Source organism: Podarcis filfolensis (genome assembly GCF_964270895.1).
Source record: "Podarcis filfolensis genome assembly, chromosome: Z".
Taxonomy (NCBI): Eukaryota; Metazoa; Chordata; class Lepidosauria; order Squamata; family Lacertidae; genus Podarcis; species Podarcis filfolensis.
In genome coordinates, this window is record NC_139617.1 from 29,719,587 (window position 1) to 29,745,465 (window position 25,879).

Here is a 25,879-nt window from a genome sequence, read left to right on the forward strand (position 1 = left end):
GGCAGCTTTCCCCCCTCATCAAGTAAATCAATACAAAATCTTAACTGAGGTTCTGCACCCCCCACCCCAAACATAAATGTTGGCTATGCCCATGTGCTCAGCCATGCGCACCACTTGTACCATAGAGCTGTCATTCAGTGCCTTGCAGAAAGTAAAGACATGGCTAGTGACAACGATGACAGGGGAGCATCTCAATGGGCTTTGGTTACTGAGTATGCACAGAAAAAACTGCATTGGAAAAAAAGGAAGAATTTGAGAAAGAAGTGCTGAAAAGGTTTTCAGCAAATCCAAGAAAACTTGTTTTAGTTTTGTTGTTTTTTAAAAGTAACATACAAAATACATGTTCCTTGTAATTTCGCAAAATATACTCGTTAACTGCATGAAAGGTACTCCCTGGTGCTAATTGTTTTATTTAACTTCCTAGTTTTCAAATGACTGAAAATTTTGACAGGATTTTTCTGAGCACTTGGGGGCAAAAGAATAATTTAAAGCAACTGTTGTTGAGGCATTTCATTCCGAATCTGCTAGAGAGCCAGAGAGGGGTTGATGGCAAGTGGGTGTCCTGCACTCCACCACCCAGAACACAAATCCTGGCTATGCCCATGGTTCTGTGCCCTTATAAGCTCCCACAGTGAGAGAAAGAACCAAACCAGTTCAAATTACAGGAAACATTAGGAAGAACTTTCTGACAAGAGCTGTTTGACAATGGAATGGAGGCGAGTTTGGAAGATGGTGGACTCTCCTTCGTTGGAGGTTTTTAAACCAAGGTTGGATTGCAGGGGGTTGGACTAGATGATCCTAGGGTGTCCCTTCCAACTCTGCAGAGGGTCTAGTCTAACCCCCTTCAGTGCAGAAATCTTAACTACAGCACCCATGACAGGTGGCCATTCCAACCTCAGCTAAAAAAACTCCAATGAAGGAGAGTTCACCACCTTCCAAGGAAGTCTGTTCCACTGTCAAACAGCTCTTACTGTCAAAAAGTTCTTCCTGTTTAGTTGGAATCTCCTTTCTTGTAACTTGAAGCCATTGGTTCGAGTCCTACCCTCCCGAGCAGGAGAAAACAGGCTTGCTCCATCTTCCATGTGACAGCCCTTCAGATATTTGAAGATGGCTATCATATCTCCTCTCAGTGTCCTCATATCCAGGCTAGGTAAAGGTAAAGGGTAAAGGGACCCCTGACCATTAGGTCCAGTCGTGACCAACTCTGGGGTTGCGGCGCTCATCTAGCTTTACTGGCCGAGGGAGCCGGTGTACAGCTTCCGGGTCATGTGGCCAGCACAACTAAGCCGCTTCTGGCAAACCAGAGCAGCGCACGGAAACAACATCTACCCTCCCGCCGGAGCGGTACCTATTTATCTACTTGCACTGTGGTGTGCTTTCAAGCTGGTAGGTTGGCAGGCGCTGGGACCGAGCAACGAGAGCTCATCCCATCGGGGGGATTCGAACCGCCGACCTTCTGATCGGCAAGACCTAGGCTCTGTGGTTTAGACCACAGCGCCACCCTGTGTCCCTTATATCCAGGCTAAATATACCCAATTCCCTTAATAAAAGAATGTATCAATTTTATTACATAATTAAGGACAACCAGGAGTCAGGCTCAGCTAGCAAGGGAGCCCATGCCACCTTGGAACCCAGCTGGACCTCATTACTCAAGCAAAAATCACCTGCAAGCCCTTTAAACCCCTTAAGGCCCAGGGAAAGCCAATGGCTAACCTGGGTGGGCAGTCAAGCCCAGATCTGGACCATTCCTTACTGAGCTGCTGCATTTATGTGGCTCACCACATGAGGGCAGCAGTTCATGAGGAAGCGAAGGCCTTGGACTCTGCCCTGGACTCATTAAGGAATGGTGGCACAAACACCTAACTAATAATTATAATGCTTGCTAGTAGTGGTGAGAGAGCAGCTCTGTGGGCATAGCCTGTTTTTCCCACTTCTTGTTCAGGTTTTACATAGTCATTTAGAATAAACAAAACATGTCATGTAACAACAACCGTGTAAGGCAGATCAGTATCATTATGTTGCAGATGGGAAACCGAGGCTGAAAAAGGCAAGCCTCAAGCCACATGGCAAAGGTGCAGTTTGACTCCTGATCCAATGCTCATGATCCAATTTAATTTCAAACTGATAAGGTTTTTTATTTATTTATGTTGTAAAATTTATACGCTGCTTGGTTGTTGTTGTTTTAAAAAATGAAAGCCCTCACAGCTGTCTAAAGACTGCTGTCTAAAATAATCGATAAGGAGAATTAGCAACAATAGTTTTAATACTTTCCTCCTCCTAGTGGTGCAGCAATAAAATTGCTAGCACATTTGCAAAGCTAAGCAGGGTCTGGTGTGCGTTGCAGGGGGTTGGCCAAATCAGTGTTTCTCAACTGGGGTGTGGGGAGGGGTCACCTGGGAGCCCCCAGGATATTCCAAGGGGGGCACAGGTGAAAATCGCGTAACTGGGGAGCCACAGCACGAGACCAGGGGGCCATAGCGGGAAGTGAGAAGTGAAGAAAACAGAGACGTGGCCAAGAAAAGAAAAAAGAAAAAACAAACAAACAGAGAAGTAAAGCAAATACAGTGGTACCTCAGGTTACATACGCTTCAGGTTACATACGCTTCAGGTTACAGACTCCGCTAACCCAGAAATAGTACCTTGGGTTAAGAACTTTGCTTCAGGATGAGAACAGCAGCTCAGTAACAGCAGCGGGAGGCCCCATTAGCTAAAGTGGTGCTTCAAGTTAAGAACAGTTTCAGGTTAAGAACGGACCTCCGGAACAAATTAAGTTCTTAACCCGAGTTCTTAACCACTATAGAAAACAGAGAAGTGGAGTGAACCGAGAAGTGACCATAGTTCCCAGTGGATGGATCACCACACACCCCCTACGGCAACATTGCTTCCATTTCCTTCTCCCTCCCACTTTGGGATAAAGCAAAATTGTTTTTCATGGCATTTCCTACTTCGTATTTGGTAGAATCAGGTTTCAGTAGTATGAATTATTTGCTCGGCCTAATGCAGAATCGCCTCAGTGGACAGAGATGATCTTCGGTTATCCCTAGCAGAGATAGAACCGGATATAAAAAAGCTTGTTTCTGGTCCTCAAGAACAAGGTAGAGAAATACTTAAAAGTATAAGTTTTTACGTAATTGTCTTTTCTATAAATTATAAAAATTGTAAGTTAAGCATGTTCCATTTACAAACAAAACTACCTTTCTTAATAACTACCTTTGTACAGGTAGGAAGGGGGGGCCACAGGAAGGAAAAAAGTTCAGAAGGGGGCCACAACTCGAAAAAGGTTGAGAAAATTTGGACTAGATGACCCTCAAGGTCTCTTCCTACTCTACCATTCTATGATTCAAAAATTAAAATAACAATAGACTGAAAACAGGTTGAAACTCACATCAGCTTTCTAAACATCTGGGTTAAACGGTAAAGGTAAAGGGACCCCATCTGGGTAGGCTTGTCTAAACAAAAAGTGTTTTCAACAGGTGCCAAAAAGAATACAGTCAAGGTGCCTGCCAGATATCAATAGGCAGGGAGTTCCAGCAATACTGCTTTTAAGCAGGACAGGGCCTAGCACGGTAATTTTAAAAGGTTTCCTAAAAAGAAAAAAGAAGAAAAAAAAAGCCAAATCATCACAAAATGGTGCAGGGACTCCAGTACCCTTCGTAATCCTTCTTGGCACCTCCTGGGTTTTCCTTGACCCTCCTAAAAATATGGCATTGCTCCTGAGTCTGGATCTCCCTGACATTGTTCATTTCAGAGCCTGGAAGCCTTCATCACAAGGATGGTCCTGCTAGGGTGACTGTTTCTGCCTCCTTCCAGCTCTCTCTTAATGCTCACTTCATCCCGTGAAGGCAGCTGCTTAGCAGTTACTGCTTCCAGGATGGAGCACAGCATATGAGCAAATGTCCATATTTAGGCAGCACGAGGAGGAGCTACTTGGTTTGTGCAAACTCCCCCCCCTCCCCTTTTCCTCTCTTGGCTGATGAGGAAAAGCAGGCAGGCAATGCTAACTTGCTCCAGTCGCTCAGCCCCTAGCTCTGGGCCTGAACGTCCAAGCGCGTCAGCAGCTTTGCCCAAGGATATACAGAGTCCGTCTGGACCACGGCAGGGCTTCTCCAGCCTTCTGCTGATGGTGGGTGAATGTGCCTGCAGCAACAGCAGCAGCAGCAGCAGCCCTGGCTGACCACCGGTCCTCCTCAGGATGACTCCCCAGCAGAAAGCCAGCTTGTCACCACAGGGGCAGAGTGAGCAGGATTTGGGAGCCTGTCCTCCCACCCAGGAGTGGAGCAAGGCAAGTACTTGAATGGTGTGAAAGGAGGCTGAAGGTGCAGAGAGTCTGTGTCAAGAGGTACAGCTGGGCTGGCTGTTCCATGTGTCTAGAGAAGTTACCTCTCTGTCCGGGCTGGAACGGCTCGTCCCCACATTCCTTCCTGGACGTTTCACTTTTTCCAATTTGTTTTTCTTCCCCTTCCCTTCTATTTATTGCTCGTGTGCTCATTTCTCCGCCAGCTTCCCCTGATGAGCCGCTCTTGAATCCTGGCTTATTTTCTTTTACTTGATCGTACCGCAGAATCTGCTGAACCCGCAGCTGCTTCCTCCAACCATACGTATTTCCCCGCACCGGGATAAACTTTCCGTGCTTAGCTAGACGGTGTGTAACCACTAGACCTGTCCAACACACTTTCCTCTCGGCAGCCAACACATCTCTGTGCGCAGAGTACATGCTTATACAATGGTTCTCTGTGTGCCGTTCTTGTGCATGCCATATATCATGCACATGCTAAAACAGACAGGTCTACCACTTTGAAGTGCTTCTGAATACCAGTTGCTGGAAACCACAGGGGCAAAAGTTGCCCTTGAGCATCCCACTGGGGCATCTGGTAGGCCCCTGTGAGAACAGAACGCTGGACTAGATGGGCCATTGGTCCAATCCAGCAGGCTCTTATCCGTTAGACAATATTTGCTCAGCACACCCATTAGGCAGAATTCCATAAATATGTTTGTGGTTTACCGAGACTGAATAATATAATCACAGACTGATTCATGGCTTGACATTTCAGGGCCATTTCACACATTCCCTGGACAATATAAACCCAGATTTATATCCAACCCACAGCCAGTTCTCTACTCCTGGAAGAGTGTAACTGTCCAATATGCATATTTTAAAGCACCTGTCAGTCACACTGACAGTTCACATTCTGAAAACTGTCTAAGACTATCAGTAGCTACATGGTGGCTATGCTCTGGTCAGAAGCAGTAATTCTTCTGAATACCAGTTGCTGGAGACTACAGGAGGGGAGTGGGCTCTTGTGTTCAGGTGCTGCTTGCTGGTTTCCCACAGGCATCTGGTTGGCCACTGGATGCTACACTAGATGGGCCACTTGTCTGATCCAGAAGAGCTCTTCTTCCTTTCTTCTGTTTAAGTAGACACCTGAAAATTGCAAAGAATAAAGAGGCATTTCGTGTAAAGCTGTTGGGAGTTTTTTGCTAACCTGGATGGTTAAGACCATGACTTTATTCTACTTGAATTCTTCATTCAAATGTTTCAAGGGGACATCTACTTAGGGTGGCCATGTGTCCTACATTCCCAGAAGAGAGTACTGTATTTGATGAGCTGTCCGGTTTAACAGCAGAAAACCCTAAGAAGCAAGAGCAAGTTGTACACCAACAGTTAGGACCTTGGCAGCAGACTAAGCAGAGATGGATATATGCATTTCTGTTTAAATTATAGTAATCATTTGCAGTATAAATATAAATTAGCACAGGGTGATGCATTTCCTCTCCTGGAGTGATGAGTAAGTGGACAGCTTATACCCACTGGGTAGGAAATGCCTGGCAAAGAAGGTGCTCAGTTGCTCCAGACCAGCTTACTTGATGCTTGAAGCATGAGCCCTCCAAAGTTTAGGTAGACCTACGCCAGCTGCTGCCCTCCACTTGTAGAGGGGGCCGAATTTCATGGTGAGGTGAATTTCTGTCAACCAAGGCTGCTGTTTTTTATACTGTTGTTATACTGTTGCGATGCTGTTTTGTCTGCTAATGTTATAGAACTGGATGCTGTACAGGTGGTGGTGGTGGTGAGGAACAACAGGTATACTTGCAGGAGAAATTATCCCATTACCTGATGCTACTTTAGATGCTATAAAATCCCTCACCTTTCCCCTGAGGAGCTCAAGGTGGCATACGTGGTCTTCCTCATCATTTAAATCCCCACAACAATATTGTGAGGTGGGTTAGACTGAGAGGCCATGACCAGCCCCCAAGGTCGTGGAGAACGAGGTTCCTATTTTTGTGTGGGAGTGTACTGTGGTTCATGCCTTTTGGGGGAAAGCCTTTTATCTGACCTCCAAAATCACTAAACAATCTATGTCTCCTCTAATTCGGCACTTGCCAGGCGTATCACTGGATTTGACCCCAAATTCTACCCTTAAATCTAAAGAATTAATTTCCTTCCTGAAGCTAGGCTAGTTATTGCCCAATATGGAAGGAAACCTCTAATATACCAATAGTGGTTGGAGTTAATAACATCTGGAACATTGCTCTATCAGAATGCCTCACATATCACTAGTGAATAATCAAGGGCATCTCCAAAAAGATACCTTTGACACAATTCGATCTCCCTTTTTCTCTTTCATTGGGAATGGGATTATTTTAATGCCATAATCATTACACAGGTGTCTGTGGAAGTGATATATTGATTGAAAAATGTCTAGTATACCAGATCAGTAATTGGGTCCCTACTGAGGGTATTTGGTGAGCCAACATGACAGTGTTGAGGGATTGAGGATTGGAGTAATTTTTCTGTAGGATTATGGCAGTGGACAAAGCTGAAGTGTAACTTTTGAATAAACGTGTGTGTTTTTGAATAATAATAATAATAATAAGTGGCATACATGACTGTCCATAGCCACTGTATGTCAACAACCCTGGTCACCCAGTGAGCATTGTAGCTGAATGAGGATGGAGTGTCACCTACCACAGATGTATGGTAACTAATTTATAAGAAAATCAATAGCTCACCAATAATTGGCTACCTTGTAACAACTCAGAATCGTCAATACAAACAAATGTGGCCAAAGGAAATAGATTTGAAATTGATATGAGCAGCAAAACCTTAATACAAAGTGAGGAAGGTGTTTTGTGCCAGAATCCAACTTGGTATATTGTAAATAAGCAATAAATGCTCTCAGAGGGGCTCATCTCCAACTCCCCCCCCCCCCGCTGCCCCCTTGACTTTTAGCTCTCCCGTAGGTCCTCCCACTGTCCTCCAGGGGGCGGTACCACCCACTTTGGGGACCACTGCCATACACTACCATGCAAAGACATTTCCCTTCCCAGTGACTGTCCCTGTCACTCTCCAGCTCTTCCAGCTGCAGGCATTTATTTTTTTAGTCTTACTAGCCAGAGTGGTGCAGTGGTCAGAGTGTCAGACTAGGACACTCCATCCCCATTCAGGTGAAGGTTTTTGCATATTTGGTAAGTCGTTATATATTAATATTTTGTGCTGCAAATTTGCTTCACCCTTATGTTTTTGTTAGTAAGAATATGTAAAAAAGACTTTTATGCAATATTCTTTGCCATTTATATTTTTTTCTAAGCTACAGAGCACGTGCTTATTTTTACATAGGTTTATTTTTTGAATAAGGGAGCAATTAATTGTTACTCTTCTGAATTTTACTGTGTTAGCATCCTCCTTAGTGGGTCATGCAAAGCCCTATTCTAAATAATGCTTTGACAGGGTAGGGGGCTCTGGTGATGATTTCAGGGAACCAGGGGACAGTGGTCCAAAAAAGTTTGCGAACCACACTGGTCAGTGGATACACAGTGCTGCCCATTTGGAGTTTTCTCCTTTCCCCAGGTGCCCCCAGTCTGTCCACAGCACAAGGTTGGCTGCCCTCCCTTCTTTTCTTGTCGTGCCAAAGTGAGAAGATTCAGAAATGTTTAAGCCTTGTGTGAAAGGGGAGCTACTTCTAAATAGCTTGGTGTTAGCTTGGATAGCTCAGTTGGTTAGAGCACGATGCTGATAACACCAAGGTTGCAGGTTCGATCTCTGTATGGGACAGCTGCATATTCCTGCATTGCAGTGGGTTGGACTAGATGATCCTCAGGGTCCCTTCCAACTCTACAATTCTATGATCCTTGCTCTGAATATTATTGCTCCCTTCGAGTCCATTCCTGCATACCAGTGCGGATATGAAAGGTCCGTCCCGTCCCCCCACCCAGTAGGATTTACACTAGGGTAGTTACAAAATCCCCATTTCTGTTCCTTCATTTTTGCAGCCCAGTCTCAGGTGGGGAGTCATTTTGGTGATTTTTCAGAAAGGTGTGGAATTCAGCATGGTGCGGCGAATGTTATTACTATCATTATCATAGTCATTTATTTAGACCCCACCTTTTGCCCTGACAGGGTTCAGGGTGACTAACAGATAAAAACAAGAACCACTAAAAATAGGGGAAAACAATACAGTGGTACCTCGGGTTACATACGCTTCAGGTTACAGACTCCGCTAACCCAGAAATAGTGCTTCAGGTTAAGAACTTTGCTTCAGGATGAGAACAGAAATCGTGCTCCAGCGGCGCAGCAGCAGCGGGAGTTCCCATTAGCTAAAGTGGTGCTTCAGGTTAAGAACAGTTTCAGGTTAAGTACGGACCTCCAGAACGAATTAAGTACTTAACCTGAGGTACCACTGTAATCAAAAAACAAGTAAACATTGATAGAATTAAAACTATATACACATACACAATCTTATTAGAAACATACAGATAATTACCATAAAACCAGCATGGTGACAGCCCTGTCATTAAAAGCAGCCAGTTCTCAAAAGAAGGACTTCTCCTGCCAGCAGAAGGCCAGCAAGGAGGGAGCCAGTCTAACTTCTCTAGGGAGGGAGTTCCAAAGTTGTCTGGGAGCAGCCATCACCCAGAAGTCTCTCAGGTCCTGGGCCCCCATGAAGTGTGCCTGTGAGGGTGGTGGGACTGAGGGAAGGGAGCCCAGGCAGGTTCCTATAAGGGAATAACGTATTTCAAATAGCTTGGGCCTAAGCTGTGTAACAATAACACCCTGCACTCCTTTCCTCTTGGTAAATGGTTGCTGGTGGGTGGTGGCAAATATTTATTTTATTTGCAATCAGAAGAATAGGATGGGCCCCTATAAAAGATATCTCATGTATCCAAGAGTAAAGAGGCGCATCTGTGGCACACTACGGAAGCTATGCCATGTGAATGCCTGACTAAATAGCACCGTATCTCCTGGGCCACTTTCCCCTGCCTTGCAGCTGCCGTTTCCCTGCCAACCCCCAGAATATCCATGGAGTGACATGGGCTGCATTCACACAGCAGTCTATGCCATTTCACTTATGTTTATTTCCAAATTATTTAAATTTGTATACTACCCTTTATCTATAGATCTCAGGCTGGTTCATAACCTAAGATTACAATATAAAAAGCACAAAATGATTCATTCTCTCCTACTACCTGTTGCATCTAGGCTGCAACTGGTCAGTTTCAGTGCAAGCCTATGATTGCTGGCTGCATCTTGCCTTCTCCCTATCATGTTACTTTGGTAAGTAGTTCTATAGGGAGAAGGTCCTGCGTGTGTGTGGCTCTGCTCATGGATTTTCAGAATGACTTCTTAATGGCTTAAGAAAAAGAAGGAGCTTGGTATATTACAAGACCAAACTACATTGCAAGGTGGGTCATTAACAGACTGATCAACAAAGACCTGAAATTTAATAAACAGTGTATGTAAAACTTTAGAGCCAAATGTTGTTTGACTCCCAACTCCCACCATCCCTGATGATTCTGGAAACCTAGCAGAATATAGTGGAAGTTTAGGACTGATTTTTGTATTAATTGCTTGGGGGGGTGATATTTGCAACCTCATTGACCGAGAAAATGGTGAAGGGTGATGTGATAAAATGTCAGGCTCTAATCTGGCATGCAGTCCTTTCCTGCTGCTTTCATGGGGGGGAATCATGGGGAAACAGAAGCAAGTATGTGCAGAAATAGGGGTGGGGGCGTTGCCCAGTGATGTAGTGCAGTGTTGTGCCACACCACACCCACTGGTGTGAATGAAATGTATCACCACGTGCCAGCAGACCAGTAAAAAAGCAGCACTTCCATAACACAACAGTTAGAGTACTGCAGCGTGAAAGGAATGTTAGAAAACTACCAGAGTATTTCCTGCATCTGAATGCACCCCTGGTGTCAGGAAATGTAACATCATTTCAAGGAGACAAGTTGCAGTTGCAGTTGTAGGGGGTGGGGGTGGGGGGTGGAGGGCAGCAAGCAAAGGAGGCTAGTGGCACCACCTCTGTTCTCAAACAGCTGGAGTAAAAACACAGAAAAAAGCAGCTTCAAGAAGAATGGGCCTGTGCCCTATGGCTATGGTGTATGTAGGGCTGGATCAAAGTCTAGGGCCCTGTAGCCCTGGGCCCCCAAAATGAGCGTGTCAGGTGATGCAGCACACACGGTTGCTGAGCTTTTTTTTTTTTTGGAAAACCCCAAAATTGTTGAGGTTTTTGTTGTTCAGTTGTTTTTTACTTGCCTAAGATCCAGAACAAAGCACCACCTTTAGGAAGTTCCTCCTGGACATTCATTCCGCCTCTGAAATCATGGTAATGTCCAAGAAAATCCAGGCATACGGCAGTCCTACTGATGTGGGCATGCCTGGGAGTTGAAGACACCAGGGCTGATACTTACCACTGTAGCATCCTTCCTTTCCGCTTATCTTTTCTTTAAAACATTTTATAGCCACGGGGCAGATACCTGGCCGTGTGCATGGTTATAGGTGCTCATTTTTTCATTTATAATTGGAAAACACACCGGTCTTCTTTTCTACAACAAAATGCTGATTATTAGTCCCAAAGAAATGTATTGAAAGCATAAGGAAGCAAGCTGGGCGGGGTGGGCAACACACATCAAACAAAATGCAGTATTTCGTAAGAAACAGCGTGACAGATACAGGATAGGTGTGGACTGTGGCTATGTTTACAACACTTCCCAAACAAACAGTGGGAGTATACTGCATGTGTCCACCGGGTCAGTTTTTATCTGAGCTGTGGCACATCCGGGCAAGGAAATTCAAACCATTGGATGCCCCTGCATACAAAACATTCCAAGTGCATGGAAATCCAGATTGATCTGCTTTACCCTGCTTTTTCTTAGTGCAAGGGAATTTGATGGTGTGAAAGTGGACTAATGGAGTTGCTCTGCCCAGACACAGGGATAACCACCTTCAGGAGAACTTAGCCATGGTGGGCATCTGGGTGGTTTCCTCTCAGACATTTAAGGTAAAGGTAAAGGGACCCCTGACCATTAGGTTCAGTCGTGTCCGACTCTGGGGTTGCGGCGCTCATTTCGCTTTATTGGCCGAGGGAGCTGGCATACGGCTTCCGGGTCATGTGGCCAGCATGACTGAGCCGCTTCTGGTGAACCAGAGCAGCGCACGGAAACGCCGTTTACCTTCCCGCCAGAGCGGTACCTATTTATCTACTTGCACTTCGTGCTTTCGAACTGCTAGGTTGGCAGGAGCAGGGACCGAGCAACGGGAGCTCACCCCGTTGCGGGGATTCGAACCACCGACCTTCCAATCGGCAAGTCCTAGGCTCTGTGGTTTAATCCACAGCGCCACCTGCGTCCCTCATTTAGGACATTTAGGATGCAGCAAATGCCTCACACTTTAGAACGGTCCTTTCAGCCTTGTGTCCCTAGTTGGACTGAAACTCCCACCATCCCTGGCTGAGGAGGCTGGGAATGATGGGAGTCATAGGCCAACAACACCTGGGGACAGGAAAGCTGAAGAACACCAGCTTGGATGAAAGAAATTCCCTCCTCCTCCTGAAAGGAAGAACAGTAAAGGTAAAAGCACATCAATCCTACACAGCTTCTGTGGGAAGGAAACATGAATCCCTGTGATCCATGTATGTAGGGTGAATAGCAAGAGAATCAGCTGGGTGCTTAGATTCAAAATGTGAAGCTAAACTCACCCTCCAGCAGAAGAAATCCCCCAGTAGCAGATTTTGAATTCACAAAAGTCAAGCAGCATTATAATGCGGGGATATAGGTTACTGCACCCTTTAATACCACTTAGCTGTATCCAGAGCTTCCCTCTTTCCTACCCCTCTTAGCACTGAACTGGTCATAACGCTGAAGTAAGTTTCAAATGTGTTACTTACAAAACGTTCCAAAGGTCAGATTCATTCACGTATCCAGACAGCAGCAAGGAAAACTCAGGCAGAATACTCTTGGATAGAATATACAGAAACGTTGCTTCAAACATGTGCTCTAAGCTTGGAGCCTGCTTAGGCACGTCTTCTTTGGCCATTAACATCATGTGGAGAGAAAGGGAACAGGAAGAAAAGGCTTCACTTCCTCTCTCATTTGAGAAGAGGGGGCATCACTTAGCTGAGTCTAGGAATCCAGCTCTATTGTCTTAACCCCTTCACACACTAACTAGCACTCATGCATAGTTATGTTTGACTGCAATTTCCCATGGTTTTTATGTCCAGGCTGCTTCAGGCTGAGCTTGCAGTTGTCTTATCTGTGCCTCCCCTTCACATGGAACTGCTAGGTCCTGCATCTTTTACAGATAGATCATTGAATCAGTTGTAGCAGATAAAGCAGGCCTGATCTCCAACAGGTCTTGGAAGTTTTAGGGCAAGGATGAGGAATCTCTTTACAGACTGGTCTCAGGCCCAGACATACCTGCAATTTGCCACTTGTTTGCTAAATTCACAGGTCTAATGGTTGGGCCAAGTGTGTAGCCGAACAGCAGAGGGAACTTAAGAGGTGACAGGCTAGAAGTTTACAAAATCATGCAAGGCATAGTGAAAATTGGCTAGAGAAAAGTTTTCCTACCTGTCTCATAACTCTAGAACTTGTGGACATCCAAGGAAACTGAATGTAGGAATAGAGAAAAATTAGTCCTTATTAGTAGTATTAGTGTTATTGAAGCAAAAAAAAAAAAATCAACACAAGAATAGAGATAGAAATACAAAGCAAAACAAAACAAAACAAACAGTGCAGTATACTCTCCTTAAACCAGGTAAGCAGAGTACTTAAAACCTTTCCGAAAGCCAAATTTCACACTACCACGGAGAAGGGCCCTGGGTGTCTGTATTTGTTGGATATATGAAAGACTAGAAGGCCCATTGGCCTGATCCAACAGACACTTCTTAAGTTCTTCATTCTGCTCCGGTGCTTTTCAACAGCAATTTATTGTACAGAAATTAGCAGGTGGTAAGTGATTATCAAGACCTGGCCAATCCAGTTTTTCCCAGTCAGTTGGCAATCCTTTGTCAAGGTGCATATGCAAACTAGCCAGAGGGAAAGGAAGAGAGCAGGGTGTGGCTTTTCTCATGTCTGTACCTGCCCAAATTCCTTCTTAATAATGCCATTACTTGGCACTTGCCTGTAGCTTTCAGATGTCCAAGCACTTAACATTATCCCGTCATCTTACAACAATCCTGTAAGGTACACCAGTATTATTAGTGCCAAGTTGCAAATGGGAAGTCAAGGGTGATTGGCTTACTGAAGGGCGGGGGGGGGGGTGCTTCCAAAATTCTGCATCTGAATTTCATAGATGAGTAGAGTTGGAAGAGACCAAATGGTTATCTAGTCTACTCCCTTCAGTGCATGAATTTGTTCCCAGATTTGGAGTTCCAACTTTACCTGAAGATTTTGCTTCTGAAGTGGAGCTGTGCCTTAGAAAGTTTTTATCTTTCCTTCCTGCCCCCCTTCCCATTTCCAAATTCTGTACAGAGCACTGCTTTCAGTTCCTTCGCATCTCTCTCCCCTTTCCCCATTTTGTGGTGACAGTATATTTTGGTGGTTTTTAAGGTTTACCAGTGAGCACATAACTCTTGTGTACTGACACACATCTCAAAGGTGCCTTCCATCTTGCTCCCTTTTCTCCCTCAGGTGGTGTATATATACACACCAGTATACACACACAAGGTGGTGTATACACACCCAGTTTGGCGTTTTCTAAAGGCATTTTTGTAACCATTGCTTTGCAAGTGTCCTTACCTGCAGCCTATGCAGGCAGCACGAGCAATTGTTAAATCATTACCATTTATATATTTGGGCAAAACCTGCACCCAGTTCATTTTTAAGGCAGGGTCTTGCAAAACACGTTTCCTGACCAGGAATTGAACCTGGACCGTGGCGGTAAGAGCGCCAAATCCTAACCACTAGACCACCAGGGAATTTTTTTTAATTACTGCCATTTGTACCTACAGAAGGTGTATCCTCTTTGCCTAAATTGTACATTTGTTCCTTTGCACCCTCTCCTTTCAACGCTCAACACCTTTTTGGAATCTCTTGACCCCCATAAGTTTATTGATAAACCGGAAGACTAATATCACTGTGTTTATGTTAGCACTCTGTATGTCCAGTGGTTTCCTTCCCTTGCATCATGCAGGAAACTTTACAACTACATACCTCTTTTCTTTTGGCAGGGCACTCTAAGTATGCTCAAAGGCTATCTGCTCTGGCACAATGCATGGCAAATTACAGTGTTTCATTTCAAGGTACCGTATTTTTCGCCCTATAGGACGCACTTTTTCCCCTCCAAAAATGAAGGGGAAATGTGTGTGCGTCCTATGGGGCGAATACAGGCTTTCGCTGAAGCCTAGAGAGCGATAGGGGTCAGTGCGCACCGACCCCTCTCACTCTCCAGGCTTCAGGAAGCTCCGCACAACCCTTGGGAGCCCAGCGCAAAGCCGCGCCGGGCTCCCAAGGGTTTCGCGGAGCTGCCTGCACTCCCGGGCTTGGCGCAGCTCCGCGCAACCCTCTGGAGCCTGGTGCAGCTTCGGCATCGCTCTGGCTCCCGTTCTGGGGGCTGGGGTCGGGGGAAGCTTGGGCGAAAAATACGGTACTTGAGTTTTGCTATGCTCTGAATCTCCATGCCCTGGCACTAGACAGGTTGGGACCCAGTTTGATTTATTTAACGAGGAGTGCAAAAAAAGGGGTGGTTGGAAGGCACTTCTGGCTTCCAATATATCTGCTCCTGTTATACCTATTAATTCCATTGGGGTCATTGTGGTTTCTCAAAGGGCAACACACAAAATAGACATGCCTCAAACCTGTGCAGCTGCCACCATAAGCCATGCTTCTCAGTTGAAAAAAGTTTATAGGGACTGTGACATTAAGTTGATCAAAGCTTTGGAATTTTAATAAACTGGATTCAGCAGCAGCAACAACAACTGAAGTGCCTTTTTGCAGAATCCACACATGATGTTATTAGCACCAAAATACTGGCCTGTACTTTTTCATTTAATCTGGATTTACCCTTTCTGGAGAAAATCCAGTGTGTTGGTTGGTTGTTTTTCAAGTCGGTTGCCGATGACCCTTTTGGAATATCCATTTACCTCCCCTTTCTGCAAAAACCCTGTGTCTTGACACACAACCTTTTGGAAGAGTCTGCTCTAAGTTCAAAGCAAGACAACAGCTTCCGCCACCCTAGAGGTGGAAGGTGGTTTTAAAGAGCGGTGGCTGCTTCTGATATGTGGATATCCATCCTTCTTTCACCTCTGCTCTAAAAAGGTTTTGCATGGATTCAAAAACCTGCCAAAACTCTTTGAGCACGTGTGCCAGTCAGTAATGGGAAGGAAGTATATCTGTACAACATAGAAAATGATTCCTCTCCTAACCCGACTTTTAGCCAACTTAAAATACTATTTCTGTCTCCTGCTTTAAAAGAATGAATGCAGCATGTTTTAAATAAGGCTCTTTCCTGTAAACTGTATGCCAACAAACAAGACCTTTTCCACTTAACGTTTCCCTTAAGGGGAACGTTACAGTCAGCTGCCAGTAGTTCTGTGGAGCTGCCTGGGGTGCTATTTATTTATATACAAACTGGGTGTTGTTATTAGAAACAGCTGGCAATGCTAAAAGTTAAATTTCTAGTTCATGGGTTAAAGGGCTTCGGACGTCTTTACACCTGGAGAGAAGCACTGATCTCAGTGCAAATGCTTTCACTATCATACATCCCGGAGGCATCCTGGTGGTGGAATGGTGCAGTCTTGTTAGGTCCTGCAAGTTATGGGACAAGGGATGAGAACTTAGCATGGGATGCTGTTTTTAGGCGTATTCCCACCGCTTGTGTAGAATGAAATTCTGAGCTCAGTATTTTTTCTAGGGTCTATGAGCATAGGTATTCTGTTTAACTCTTGCCTTTATGAGTCATCAGTTGACATCATCTAACCCTTAAACACACACACACACACGCCTAACTAGGCCCATGTGCATTACCACATAGAATCACGGAATGGTAGAGTTGGAAGGGACCTCAAGGAATCTCAGCTGAAGCATCCATGATAAATGGCCATCCAGCCTCTGCTTAAAAACCTCCAAGGAAGGAGAGTCTATCACCTTCCGCAGGAGTTAATAATGCACTGAGTGAAGCAGTACACACATACACATTCCCATGAATTTATTGTCAATCAATTGCACTTGATGACACTCCCTCCCTCCCTCTCTCTCTCACACACAAACACACAAAGAGCTAGGTTGTGCAAACATCACCAGCTTAAAATGCAGCTAGGTCATTATATTTCTTAATTCTGATTGAAGCTGGTTTGGGAGAAAACAAATCAAAATACAGGATTTCAGAAGAAACAACAGGTTAGATATGGGTTGTGGCTAATGTTATGTGGCTAATGTTAAGCCAGAGCTGGGAGCACACTGGGTGCCAGACAGAGTAAACAGGAGGGTGCACACTAGGGTATTAGGAGTCTAGGGTAGGACCTGTCCACTCTAACCACATGGTGTGTTCATTTGGATGCCATATCCCCTGAATTTTGGTGGTTGCAAATGGCATCCCTACACAAAGAATACTGTTGTAGCTGGGGTACCAGAGTGAATATTATAAACTAATAAACAGTTGTGTTTAGATATGGATGCAAGAGATACGGGATATTGGGATATGAATGCAAGAGAACTGTTCCTCTGCCCCCACCCCTGCTCTGAGGAGTGGAAAGAAACAGGATAATTAGCAGGTTGCCTAGATGATGGGGGGCCTGATGTCACAAGAAAAAATGTCCTTTTTGAAATCTAAAGGTTTGCTGGGAGGAAGTGGGGCAGAATTCCATGGGCTGTTGTGGAGGTGAGAAGCAGAACAAGGAGATGGTGCATGGGATGTCTCTGAAAGCAGTGCTGGGTGGTGGGGAAGGAGTTAGAAGATAGGAAGTATAGGAACATAGGGTGCTACCTTATATTGAGTCAGATCACTGGGTTCCTCTAGCTCAGTATTGTCTACACTGAGCAGCAGTAGCTCGTTGCAGGGTTTCAAGCAGGGTTCTCTCCCAGCCCTACCTGGAGAGGCCATTGGGAATGGAACCTGTGACCTTCTGCTTGCCAAGCAGTTGTTTTACCACTGAACTACAGTCCTTCCACAGATAGTCCACTTCATGTACATTTTCAATCCTGCAACAACCTTCCTCTTTAAAACCTTTGTAGGAAATAAACAGACCGATAGGAAATAAACAGACCAATAGTGTCGACAAAAATGGGTGGAATTTTTTCCAAAACTGAATGCCCAAAATAATTACTCCCTCCAAAAATCAGGCAGGGTGGGTTTAAGCTTGCAGCACTACCAAGACACAAAATGCAAAACAAAAAACAAAACAAAAGAACACCCGGATTCCTCACCCCCCCAACCCGTGATATAACTTAGTGTGTGTGTGTTTTCCATTAAAGCCAGTGTGTTTGGGAGAGGAGAGCTGTCCTGTTTTTAGAGCTGTTGCTTGTGTTATCAAAGGAAGAAAAGAAAGGCAAGATGGGCAAAAGCATTAAAGAGAGTGGGAGGCAATTTGCATGTTTTATTTTCCTTTAGACTAGAGAAAGGTTGCTTGTTTTAAAATCTTAGGTAATTTCTGGGGGCTGACCTTAGCAGACTGGAAACTGAGCCACAATGAACAAAATGAATCTCAACAGAGACAAACGTCATGTTCCGCACTGAGGCAGGAATAACCAGATGCACAAATATAGGATGTGGGATGCCTCGCTTTTGTAGCGGTCCATGTGAAAAGGATCTAGGAGTCTTAGCAGTCCTCAAGCTTCACATGGGCCAGCAGTGTGGTGCACCAGCCAAAAAGAGCTAATGCAATTCTAGGCTGCATCAATAGAAGCAAAGTCTCATTTAGCTACGGGCAGTTTGAGGATGCTCCATCCACCATCTAGAAATGGTCTAAATGAATAAACAAAGTGGGTTGGTGTGTGGAGGGTGCAGCATAAATCCACTTCAAGTGCACAATTAATGAGTCAACACCACAGGCACAGGATAAAGCACTAAGCTGCAACTTTAAACAGCTATGGCTTCCCCCCAGTGAATTCAGGGCACTGCAGTATGATAAGAGTGCTGAGTGTGGTTAGAAAACTCCCCCATTCCCCTCCTAGAACTGCAGTTCCCAGAGTGCTTTAATAATCCCTCTTCTCGGGGGACTCTGGGAATTGTAGCCAAGTGAGAGGAATAGGAGAGGAGTCTCTAGGCACCCTTAACAAACTTCACTTCCTAGGATTCTTTGGTTGCAACCATGATGGTTTAAAGTGGCATAATAATGCTTCAAATGTATGGTGTGAACATGGACTCAGAATGGGAAAGAAGTGAGTGTCTGTGTGAAATGACTTGAGAACTTAGTTCTGGCACTGGTCACAAATTTTCTGGGCTGTGCATGTGCTCCTTAGGTTTCTGGTGTGTATATCCACACAGCAGGGCCACTGTTTTGCACCTGGTGCCAGTTGGTGGTCCATGGCTACACAGGAATCTGCCTTATACTGATCTATCTAACTAACTCAGTATTGTCGATACTGATGGGCAGCGGCCCTCCAGAGTTTCAAGCAGGAATCTCTCCCAGACCTACCAAAAGGGAACTGAATGCCTTCTACATTCAAGGCAGGCAGAGCCAGCGCAATACACGTAGGCACCTAAGGTGAACCACAAAATGGTGCCCTCCTACCAGGGAACAAGCGGGGAGTGAAGATCTACATCGGGAATAAGGGAGGAATAAAGATAAACATTGGGAACAAGGCAGGGAATCAAATCAACCTTACCTTTTGGCTGAAGTGTGAATCAAAGTATGGCGTGGTGGGGGAAGGGGCCCATGCTGAATCACACTGGCAGATCCAGCCTCCAAGGAGTGCACCACAGCCATTGCTGGCAGTGCAGCGGCAGCAGGGGACATTGCATTCCTTAGAGGCAAGACCAGGTGCCCCTGTAGATCCTGCCGCCTGAGGTGGTCGCCTCCCTTTGTCTCATGCATGGGCCAGCCCTAAGGGGGGGAGGAGATATGTGGGCCTGCAGCCGAGTTAATAGTAAAGCAGAATGTTCCTCAAAGCTTACCATTGTACTGTAAATAGGGAGGAATCTCTTTTCCATGCCCCCAGCGCGCCCCGCTCCAAAGCTTACCTTGACTCACCATTGCCTGGTGTCTCATTAAAAACAGCCTCCCCCAGTTGCTCTGGGTTCCGTGTTATTTGTTTCCAGGCGGCAGCATCAACACTTGTCTCTCAAAGTAGGCTGCAATATAAAAGAAACCATACACTATGATAAATGCATAGTATCATTACAATGCTGGCAAAGTATCACATTTAAGAACTCAAAAAACCCTAAAATTTAAATTTTTCCATATTGGGACATGGTCACAAGGAAGGAAGGAAGGAAGGAAGGAAGGAAGGAAGGAAGGAAGGAAGGAAAGCAGTCTCTTTTACATAGTATTTGTGTTCTTAGGAAGGGGCATAAATAAAGTATACTGGTTAATATTGTCATGTGCCACCCACAATCTCTGCCTCACGGTGACAAGATTTCAGGGCGTTCCAGAGACTGTATTGTCTTTAAGATATGTGTTTTTATTGACACATATATGCATTCAAGCCTACTGTGGAGAATTCCAGAGCATGCACATCTCAAGAGGGGCATACTTCCTGCAGGTGCACATCATTAGACCTCTGCGTCTCTTTGTAACAGCCTGCTCCAGTCAGTCCACATGGCTCCTGCAACCCCCTTCTTCCCAGAAACCCTTGCCAAATGCGGCTTCCCCTTCCGCTGACATCATTGCTCTCTGTAACCTTGGCAACCTCCCTCTCTGTGCAAGGCAGAGTTCTTCTGTCTTGTTGATTTCTTCTATTGATGGGTTAATGACTGGCCATTTCAGCCTTTGTTTCTTAATGGCTTATCCCTGGCAAGCTATGTCAAGCTGGGCTGGCTCGTTGTCGGGAAAACTTAACCCAGCAGTGTTTGGTACAGTAAATCAAACCTTGATTAATTCTAACTTTTACTAATTCCATAAATTATGGGTGCCCTGCACCCAAAAACTCTGGGACTTCAGACACGGGTCCCAATATGAATGGAACTTCTTCCTTCCCTTCTGCCCTGCAAAGGCTCTGGTGGCAGATTGCTCTCCAGTCCCTGTTTCGGCAGGGAGGTGAGTCATCAGAGGCTGCTTTTCAAGGCATGTTTGCTGTAAGTGCCCCATTAGTCCACTTTTTCCACCAGCCACCTCTTCAAATGCTATTTAGCAAATCAGAGGCTGTGCCCGTTGTGTGATGCTTTTAAAGCATAAAGGGATTAATGTTCCACTCTAATGAAAACCAGATGTAGAAAGTTGCCTGGCTGAAAGCTATTTTCCACTGCCAAGCTGCAAATGAAACGATTTAATCAGCATGAAAATTGTTGCCAAATCTACAACTTTGACCGTATCTCCCAAGCTGAGATGCACCAGCACTACAGGCATCTGGGATCTGCAGGCAGGTCGTCCAGTAGAGGTGATATTTAAAGCGCAACTCCAGCTCAGGTTTTTAAATTTTATTTTAATTTTTATTACGCAAAAAGGGGGGGAAATGCAAAACTGTAGTGAATCCTGGAAAAGTCCAATAAGCATGAATGGATGCACAGACCGACCATTAATAACGTACAAATATTGGGACTATTCATGCTCAGTATAATCATAATAGTAAAGGTAAAGGTAAAGGGACCCCTGACCATTAGGTCCAGTCGCAGACTTTATTGGCCAAGGAAGCCGGCATACAGCTTCCGGGTCATGTGGTCAGCATGACTAAGCCACTTCTGGCGAACCAGAGGAACGCACGGAAACGCTGTTTACCTTCCCGCCAGAGCGGTACCTATTTATCTACCTGCACTTTGACGTGCTTTCGAACTGCTAGGTTGGCAGGAGCTGGGACTGAGCAACGGGAGCTCAACCCATCACGGGGATTCAAACCGCCAACCTTCTGTTCGGCAAGCCCTAGGCTCTGTGGTTTAAACCACAGCACCACCCATGTCCAATCATAATAGTAGTTAGGCCTTATTAAATTAGTCATATTGTACATATAGAAGTACAATATATTGTACATATATTGGTTGTACAACAGATCCCTTGCTTTAAGAATAATTCTTAACTAGTTCCCATTCTTGTTCAAACTCATTGATTCGTTGCTTTCCTTGTCTTGTAAAAAAAAAAAATCAAGTTAGCTCAGCTGGTTAAAGCATGGTGCTGATAATGCCCAGGTTTGATCCCTATATGGGACAGTTGCATATTTCTGCCTGCAGGGTGTTGGTCTAGATGATCCTTATGGCCCCTTCCAACTAACTCTACAATTGATTATAAGATTCTACGATTCTACTTAAAGCATCAAATTCCCATAGTATAATGAACACCTCTTTAAAGAATGAATTACTGATGTTTTGCATGTAGTGTCTGCACTGCTAGCACTACGTAAAGAATTTTTTCTCTTTGTGAAAACCTGCTCTTTAAAGCTCAATCGGAGCAAGCAGAAGTCTGCAGAAAATGCAAATTTATGTTTGCTGTGATTCAGTCCTAAACAGCAGGACAAAGAAAGGCCCACGCATAACCAGAACATGAAAGCGTGGACTGTGCCTGGAAAGTGCAGGGCAAAAGGTAAGTACAGTATGGATAAAAACCCTTGGTGTTTGGTTCTCAAGTTGTGAAACATTTGGCATTAGAAGGGGGATGAGTGCTTAAGAGTTCTCTTACAAGAGTCCCCTTCCTCCACCCCCCAAAAAAGAAGCTAAAGAAAAATATGAATCTTAAATAAAGGTAAAGGTAAAGGTACCCCTGCCCGTACGGGCCAGTCGTGTCCGACTCTAGGGTTGCGTGCTCATCTTGCTTAAGAGGCCGGGAGCCGGCGCTGTGCGAAGACATTTCCGGGTCAAGTGGCCAGTGTGACGAAGCTGCTCTGGCGAGCCAGCACCAGTGCCGCACACGGAACGCCGTTACCTTCCCGCTATAAAGCGGTACCTATTTATCTACTTGCAGTTAAGGGTGCTTTCGAACTGCTAGGTGGGCAGGAGCTGGGACCGAATGACGGGAGCTCACCCCACCGCGGGGATTCGAACCACCGACCATACGATCAGCAAGTCCTAGGCACTGAGGTTTTACCCACAGCGCCACCCGCGTCTGGAGTCTTAAATATAGATAGGCAATTTTACTTACTCGTTTTCCAAATCTTAATTTCAGTTTGTCAGATTTTTAAAAGTCCTCACAAGAAATTATCAGCATTTAGGGAGCACTTTATCCTAATATACACATTTTTTCAAGCAGTTCTACCTAATGTAGCACATTTTCTTGATATGCTATTGCAACACATCTGTGCATTTGTAAGCACACTGTCCCCCAATATATGCGTTTTGTACATATTGTGGAGTGGGGGATTGGAAAACAGCAACACAAAATGTATAGAAGTGCTAAATTTTGAAGGAGATATGTAGTGCATGTATGTGTGTGAGTTAGAAAGGTTCACACTAAAATGCAAGCTGAGCTGGACTTCTATCCCTAACTTAGGAAGTCATCTGAATGCAAAGAAGGAGCAGAAAACATCCTCGTAGTGAGAAAGACTCACATGCATCCCATCCACACCATAGATATAAAGTACTATTATGTCACTGTAACAGTCATGAAAAATGGTGGAAGTTGTAGTTTGTTAAGGGTGCTGGGAACTGTACCTCTCTGGTTCTCCATGACTGTTAAAAGCAGTGTAATAATGCTTTAAATGTATGATATGGGTGTAATCAAACTGAGGAGGAGAGCAGGCTGAGTTTAACAAGGAGACAAATTTTAAAAGAATTGCAGGAATCTACAGCTGAAGAATCAGAATTGTAGAGTTGAAAGGGATCTTCAAGGTCAAGTAGTCCGAAAACTCACTCTTTAAAGCTAAAGTGCAACAAACATCAATTGGGGTTTTCTGTGGATTGCTGCTTGCTCCAATGGAGCTTTAAAGAGTGGGATTCCACAGGTAAAAAAAGAGAGCACTTGGACATAGAGCTTTAAAGCATGGACCGTGCCTGGAAAGTGTGGGGCAAAAAGTAACTATGGATAAGCCCACAGTTGCACTGAAGCATGTAAGGTTGTTTGCCTGTTTGTTTGTTTGCAGTATCCTTGCAAAATCATACTTACCTCTACAGAATATCTGATGGAAAAACCCTTTTCGAGAAATGGTAAATTTAGAATAAATGGGACAGCGAGACTTATGGGAGAGCATTTTGATGAGGACAATGTATGTACTTGGATGCATGAGTACTAAAGTGCCTATTATTTCGCAGATATACTGTTTATTGGCCATGGCTAGAAAATCAATCAGTTATGAAGAATGAACTTCCTATATTGTGATATTGTTAGCTTGTTGGTGGTGGGAGGCCAGGAATTGCTGTATTGCTGGAGTAACTGCCTCTGCTGTCTGAAAGGATTGGTTTAAATGTCTACCTCTTTTCAAAACATTTTGGACGCATTGGTCCAAAGATCTGTTGTGTGAGCCAAAGAAGTCAATTTCTGCAGGGGGGGGCAGTGTAGAGGCGCAACATGATGCAAACATGCCAGCAGGAGCTCTGTTTTGCTAAAACCTAGCAGCAGATAATTTTTCAAAAAAGATTAAAATGATAAACCCTGTAATGCTCTTCAGAGCCCTACGTTTTGCAAAGCTTTGTGTTTTGGGGACTCTTGGAGGCCTGCAAGACTGACAGAGGTCACAAGCCCTGGAAAGGTAAAAGGCCAATGGAAAAGCTGAGAAGTTCTAAGCAAAATGTGCAAGCAAACAATAATGCAGACCAATTGGACAGCTCTTCATGATTTTAAGGTAGCAAAGAGCAAGAGATGGAGGATTGTGGAGGAAAGTCGATCTTTTCTTTCTTTCTTCCCACAAAACAAAACCCTGTTTGTGGGGACCTATTTACCTGCAATATGGCAGGCTTGGTCCACCCTGGAATGGCTGCTGTGCCTATAAATTTCACCCAGTTTATACAAGAAAGAAAAAAGTTCTAGTTTTGCTTCATGCAGGATGCAGAATAGCTCAGGGTTCACCTTGGGGGTTCGCCAGCAGGTGAATACTGTTTTGTTTCAGCAGGCCTTTAGGAACTGGCTGGTTTTTAAGGAAAGGGTTTTAAATAGGGCTTTATTATCTGTATTTCAATATGATTTTTGGTATTGTTTTCATTACTTTTTAAATACTTTTTGTATGTTTTCAGCTTTCTGTATCTTATCTGTGTTATTTTAATGTGTACAAAGCACTTTGAGTCCCAGTTTGGGGAAAAGGTTGGATATAAACAAACAAATAAATAAAACAACAACAATATGGGCTGAGTGGAGAGAGCAAGAAAGCAACTTGGAAGAAGATACAAGGCAGATTTTGGGACTCTTGCACACCCCTAAGGTAGGTGTGTGTGTGTGTGTGTGTGTGTGTGTGTGTGTGTACACTTTATGCTGCCAGTTATCAAACAGGCTTGGCTGCCCATTGATCCAGGAGGACACACAAAAGTAAATATTTTTTCCCCTATAGAACATAAATCATTTTATGGATGGCTATGGAGAGAGAAATGACACATTTGTGGTATAGGAAATGTCTCTTAGAAGGGGCCAAAACTGAGTTCTGGCTGAAAATAAAGCTCTAGGCTTACGTAAGGGAGTCAGCGACTCATGGCATCAGCGTCAGAAGGGGCGCTTAGTACATATCCTCCAACATTTTTCTGATGAAAACAGGGACATCCATTCCATAATGATAATTTTACTATTTATACCGCACACATCTTACTAGGTTGCCCCAGCCACTCTGAGTGGCTTCCAACATATATAAAAACATGATAAAACATTAAGCATAAAACCCCCTTCCCTATACAGGAATGCCTTCAGACAGCTTGGGGGGTTGGATAGCTCCATTCTCGCCAACATCCTAAGGACGTCCTAAGGAAAAGTGGGACATTTCAGAATCAAATCAGAAACCGGGATGGCTTCTCTAAATCAGGGGTGTTCCCTGAAAAATAGGCCCAACAGGTGACTCTCAGGGTGTTGTTCTGAATGTCCAGGTGGGTACCACCTTGCTGTTCAGTGGCTGGGTGTTTACATAGTGGAAGAAAGGTAGGGTATAAATGTAAGGAAATAGACAATTGATGTGTGTTCCTTTCAGTACAGATGGCGATCATTTTGCATGAGTCCAACTGATGTGTAACCTCCAATGTGTGGGTCCTTTTGGACCTCGAAGAGGGCAGAATGGGGGTTGGGGGTAGAATGGGCAAGGTGGGCTTATACACGCTCAACAGCCATGCATGGGGGCCAGGAACAGAAGCCCTCGTGCAAAACGGTTGCCATCTTTATTTTAAAATTTGAGAACCACCTTGGATGCCTTTGCAGAAAGGTGACTTATAAATACAGACATAGAACGAAACTTCATGGCCAGGTTCACACTATGCATTTAAAGTGTTATGGTTCCACAGTCATGGTTTCCTCCAAATAATTCTGAGAGCTGTAATTTGTTCAGGGTGCTGAGAGAAGTTAGCAGGCCCCTACAGTTTTTAGCATAGTTTGACAAATCTCTCCTTTCCTGAGATCCCTGACAATTGTAGCCCTGGGAGAGGAACAGAGGCCTCCCAATAGCTCTCAGTACCCTG

At 44.7% G+C, this 25,879-nt stretch overlaps 1 protein-coding gene and 1 long non-coding RNA gene across 13 annotated transcripts in view; one reads left to right on the forward strand and one right to left on the reverse strand.

The window, feature by feature from the left end:
• LOC310754437 (rho GTPase-activating protein 20-like) overlaps positions 1–25,879 on the forward strand; it is an 86,150-nt gene that overhangs the window by 3,636 nt on the left and 56,635 nt on the right. For 2 of the 10 annotated variants that reach the window (XM_083596261.1, XM_083596266.1), the window contains exon 1: positions 20,635–20,780. The exons of 4 other annotated variants lie outside the window; for them this stretch is intronic. In XM_083596261.1, coding sequence (XP_083452387.1) covers positions 20,650–20,780 — 131 coding nt within the window. In that variant the 5' untranslated portion in view covers positions 20,635–20,649. Of the gene's footprint in view, positions 1–2,822; positions 4,283–20,634; positions 20,781–22,784; positions 22,875–25,879 lie in introns of those variants that run through there. 4 more of the 10 variants (XM_083596272.1, XM_083596270.1, XM_083596269.1 and 1 more) reach the window with 4 other exon arrangements.
• The window catches only part of LOC310754573, a 42,306-nt gene continuing 20,034 nt past the window's right edge, over positions 3,608–25,879 (reverse strand). Inside the window, exons 1-5 of one of the 3 annotated variants that reach the window (XR_014543877.1) lie at positions 19,909–20,201; positions 19,397–19,507; positions 12,847–12,885; positions 12,165–12,232; positions 3,608–10,824 (exon numbers count right to left, since the gene is read on the reverse strand). This is a non-coding gene — a long non-coding RNA (uncharacterized lncRNA). Of the gene's footprint in view, positions 10,825–12,164; positions 12,886–19,396; positions 19,508–19,908; positions 20,315–25,879 lie in introns of those variants that run through there. The other 2 variants (XR_014543876.1, XR_014543875.1) reach the window with 2 other exon arrangements.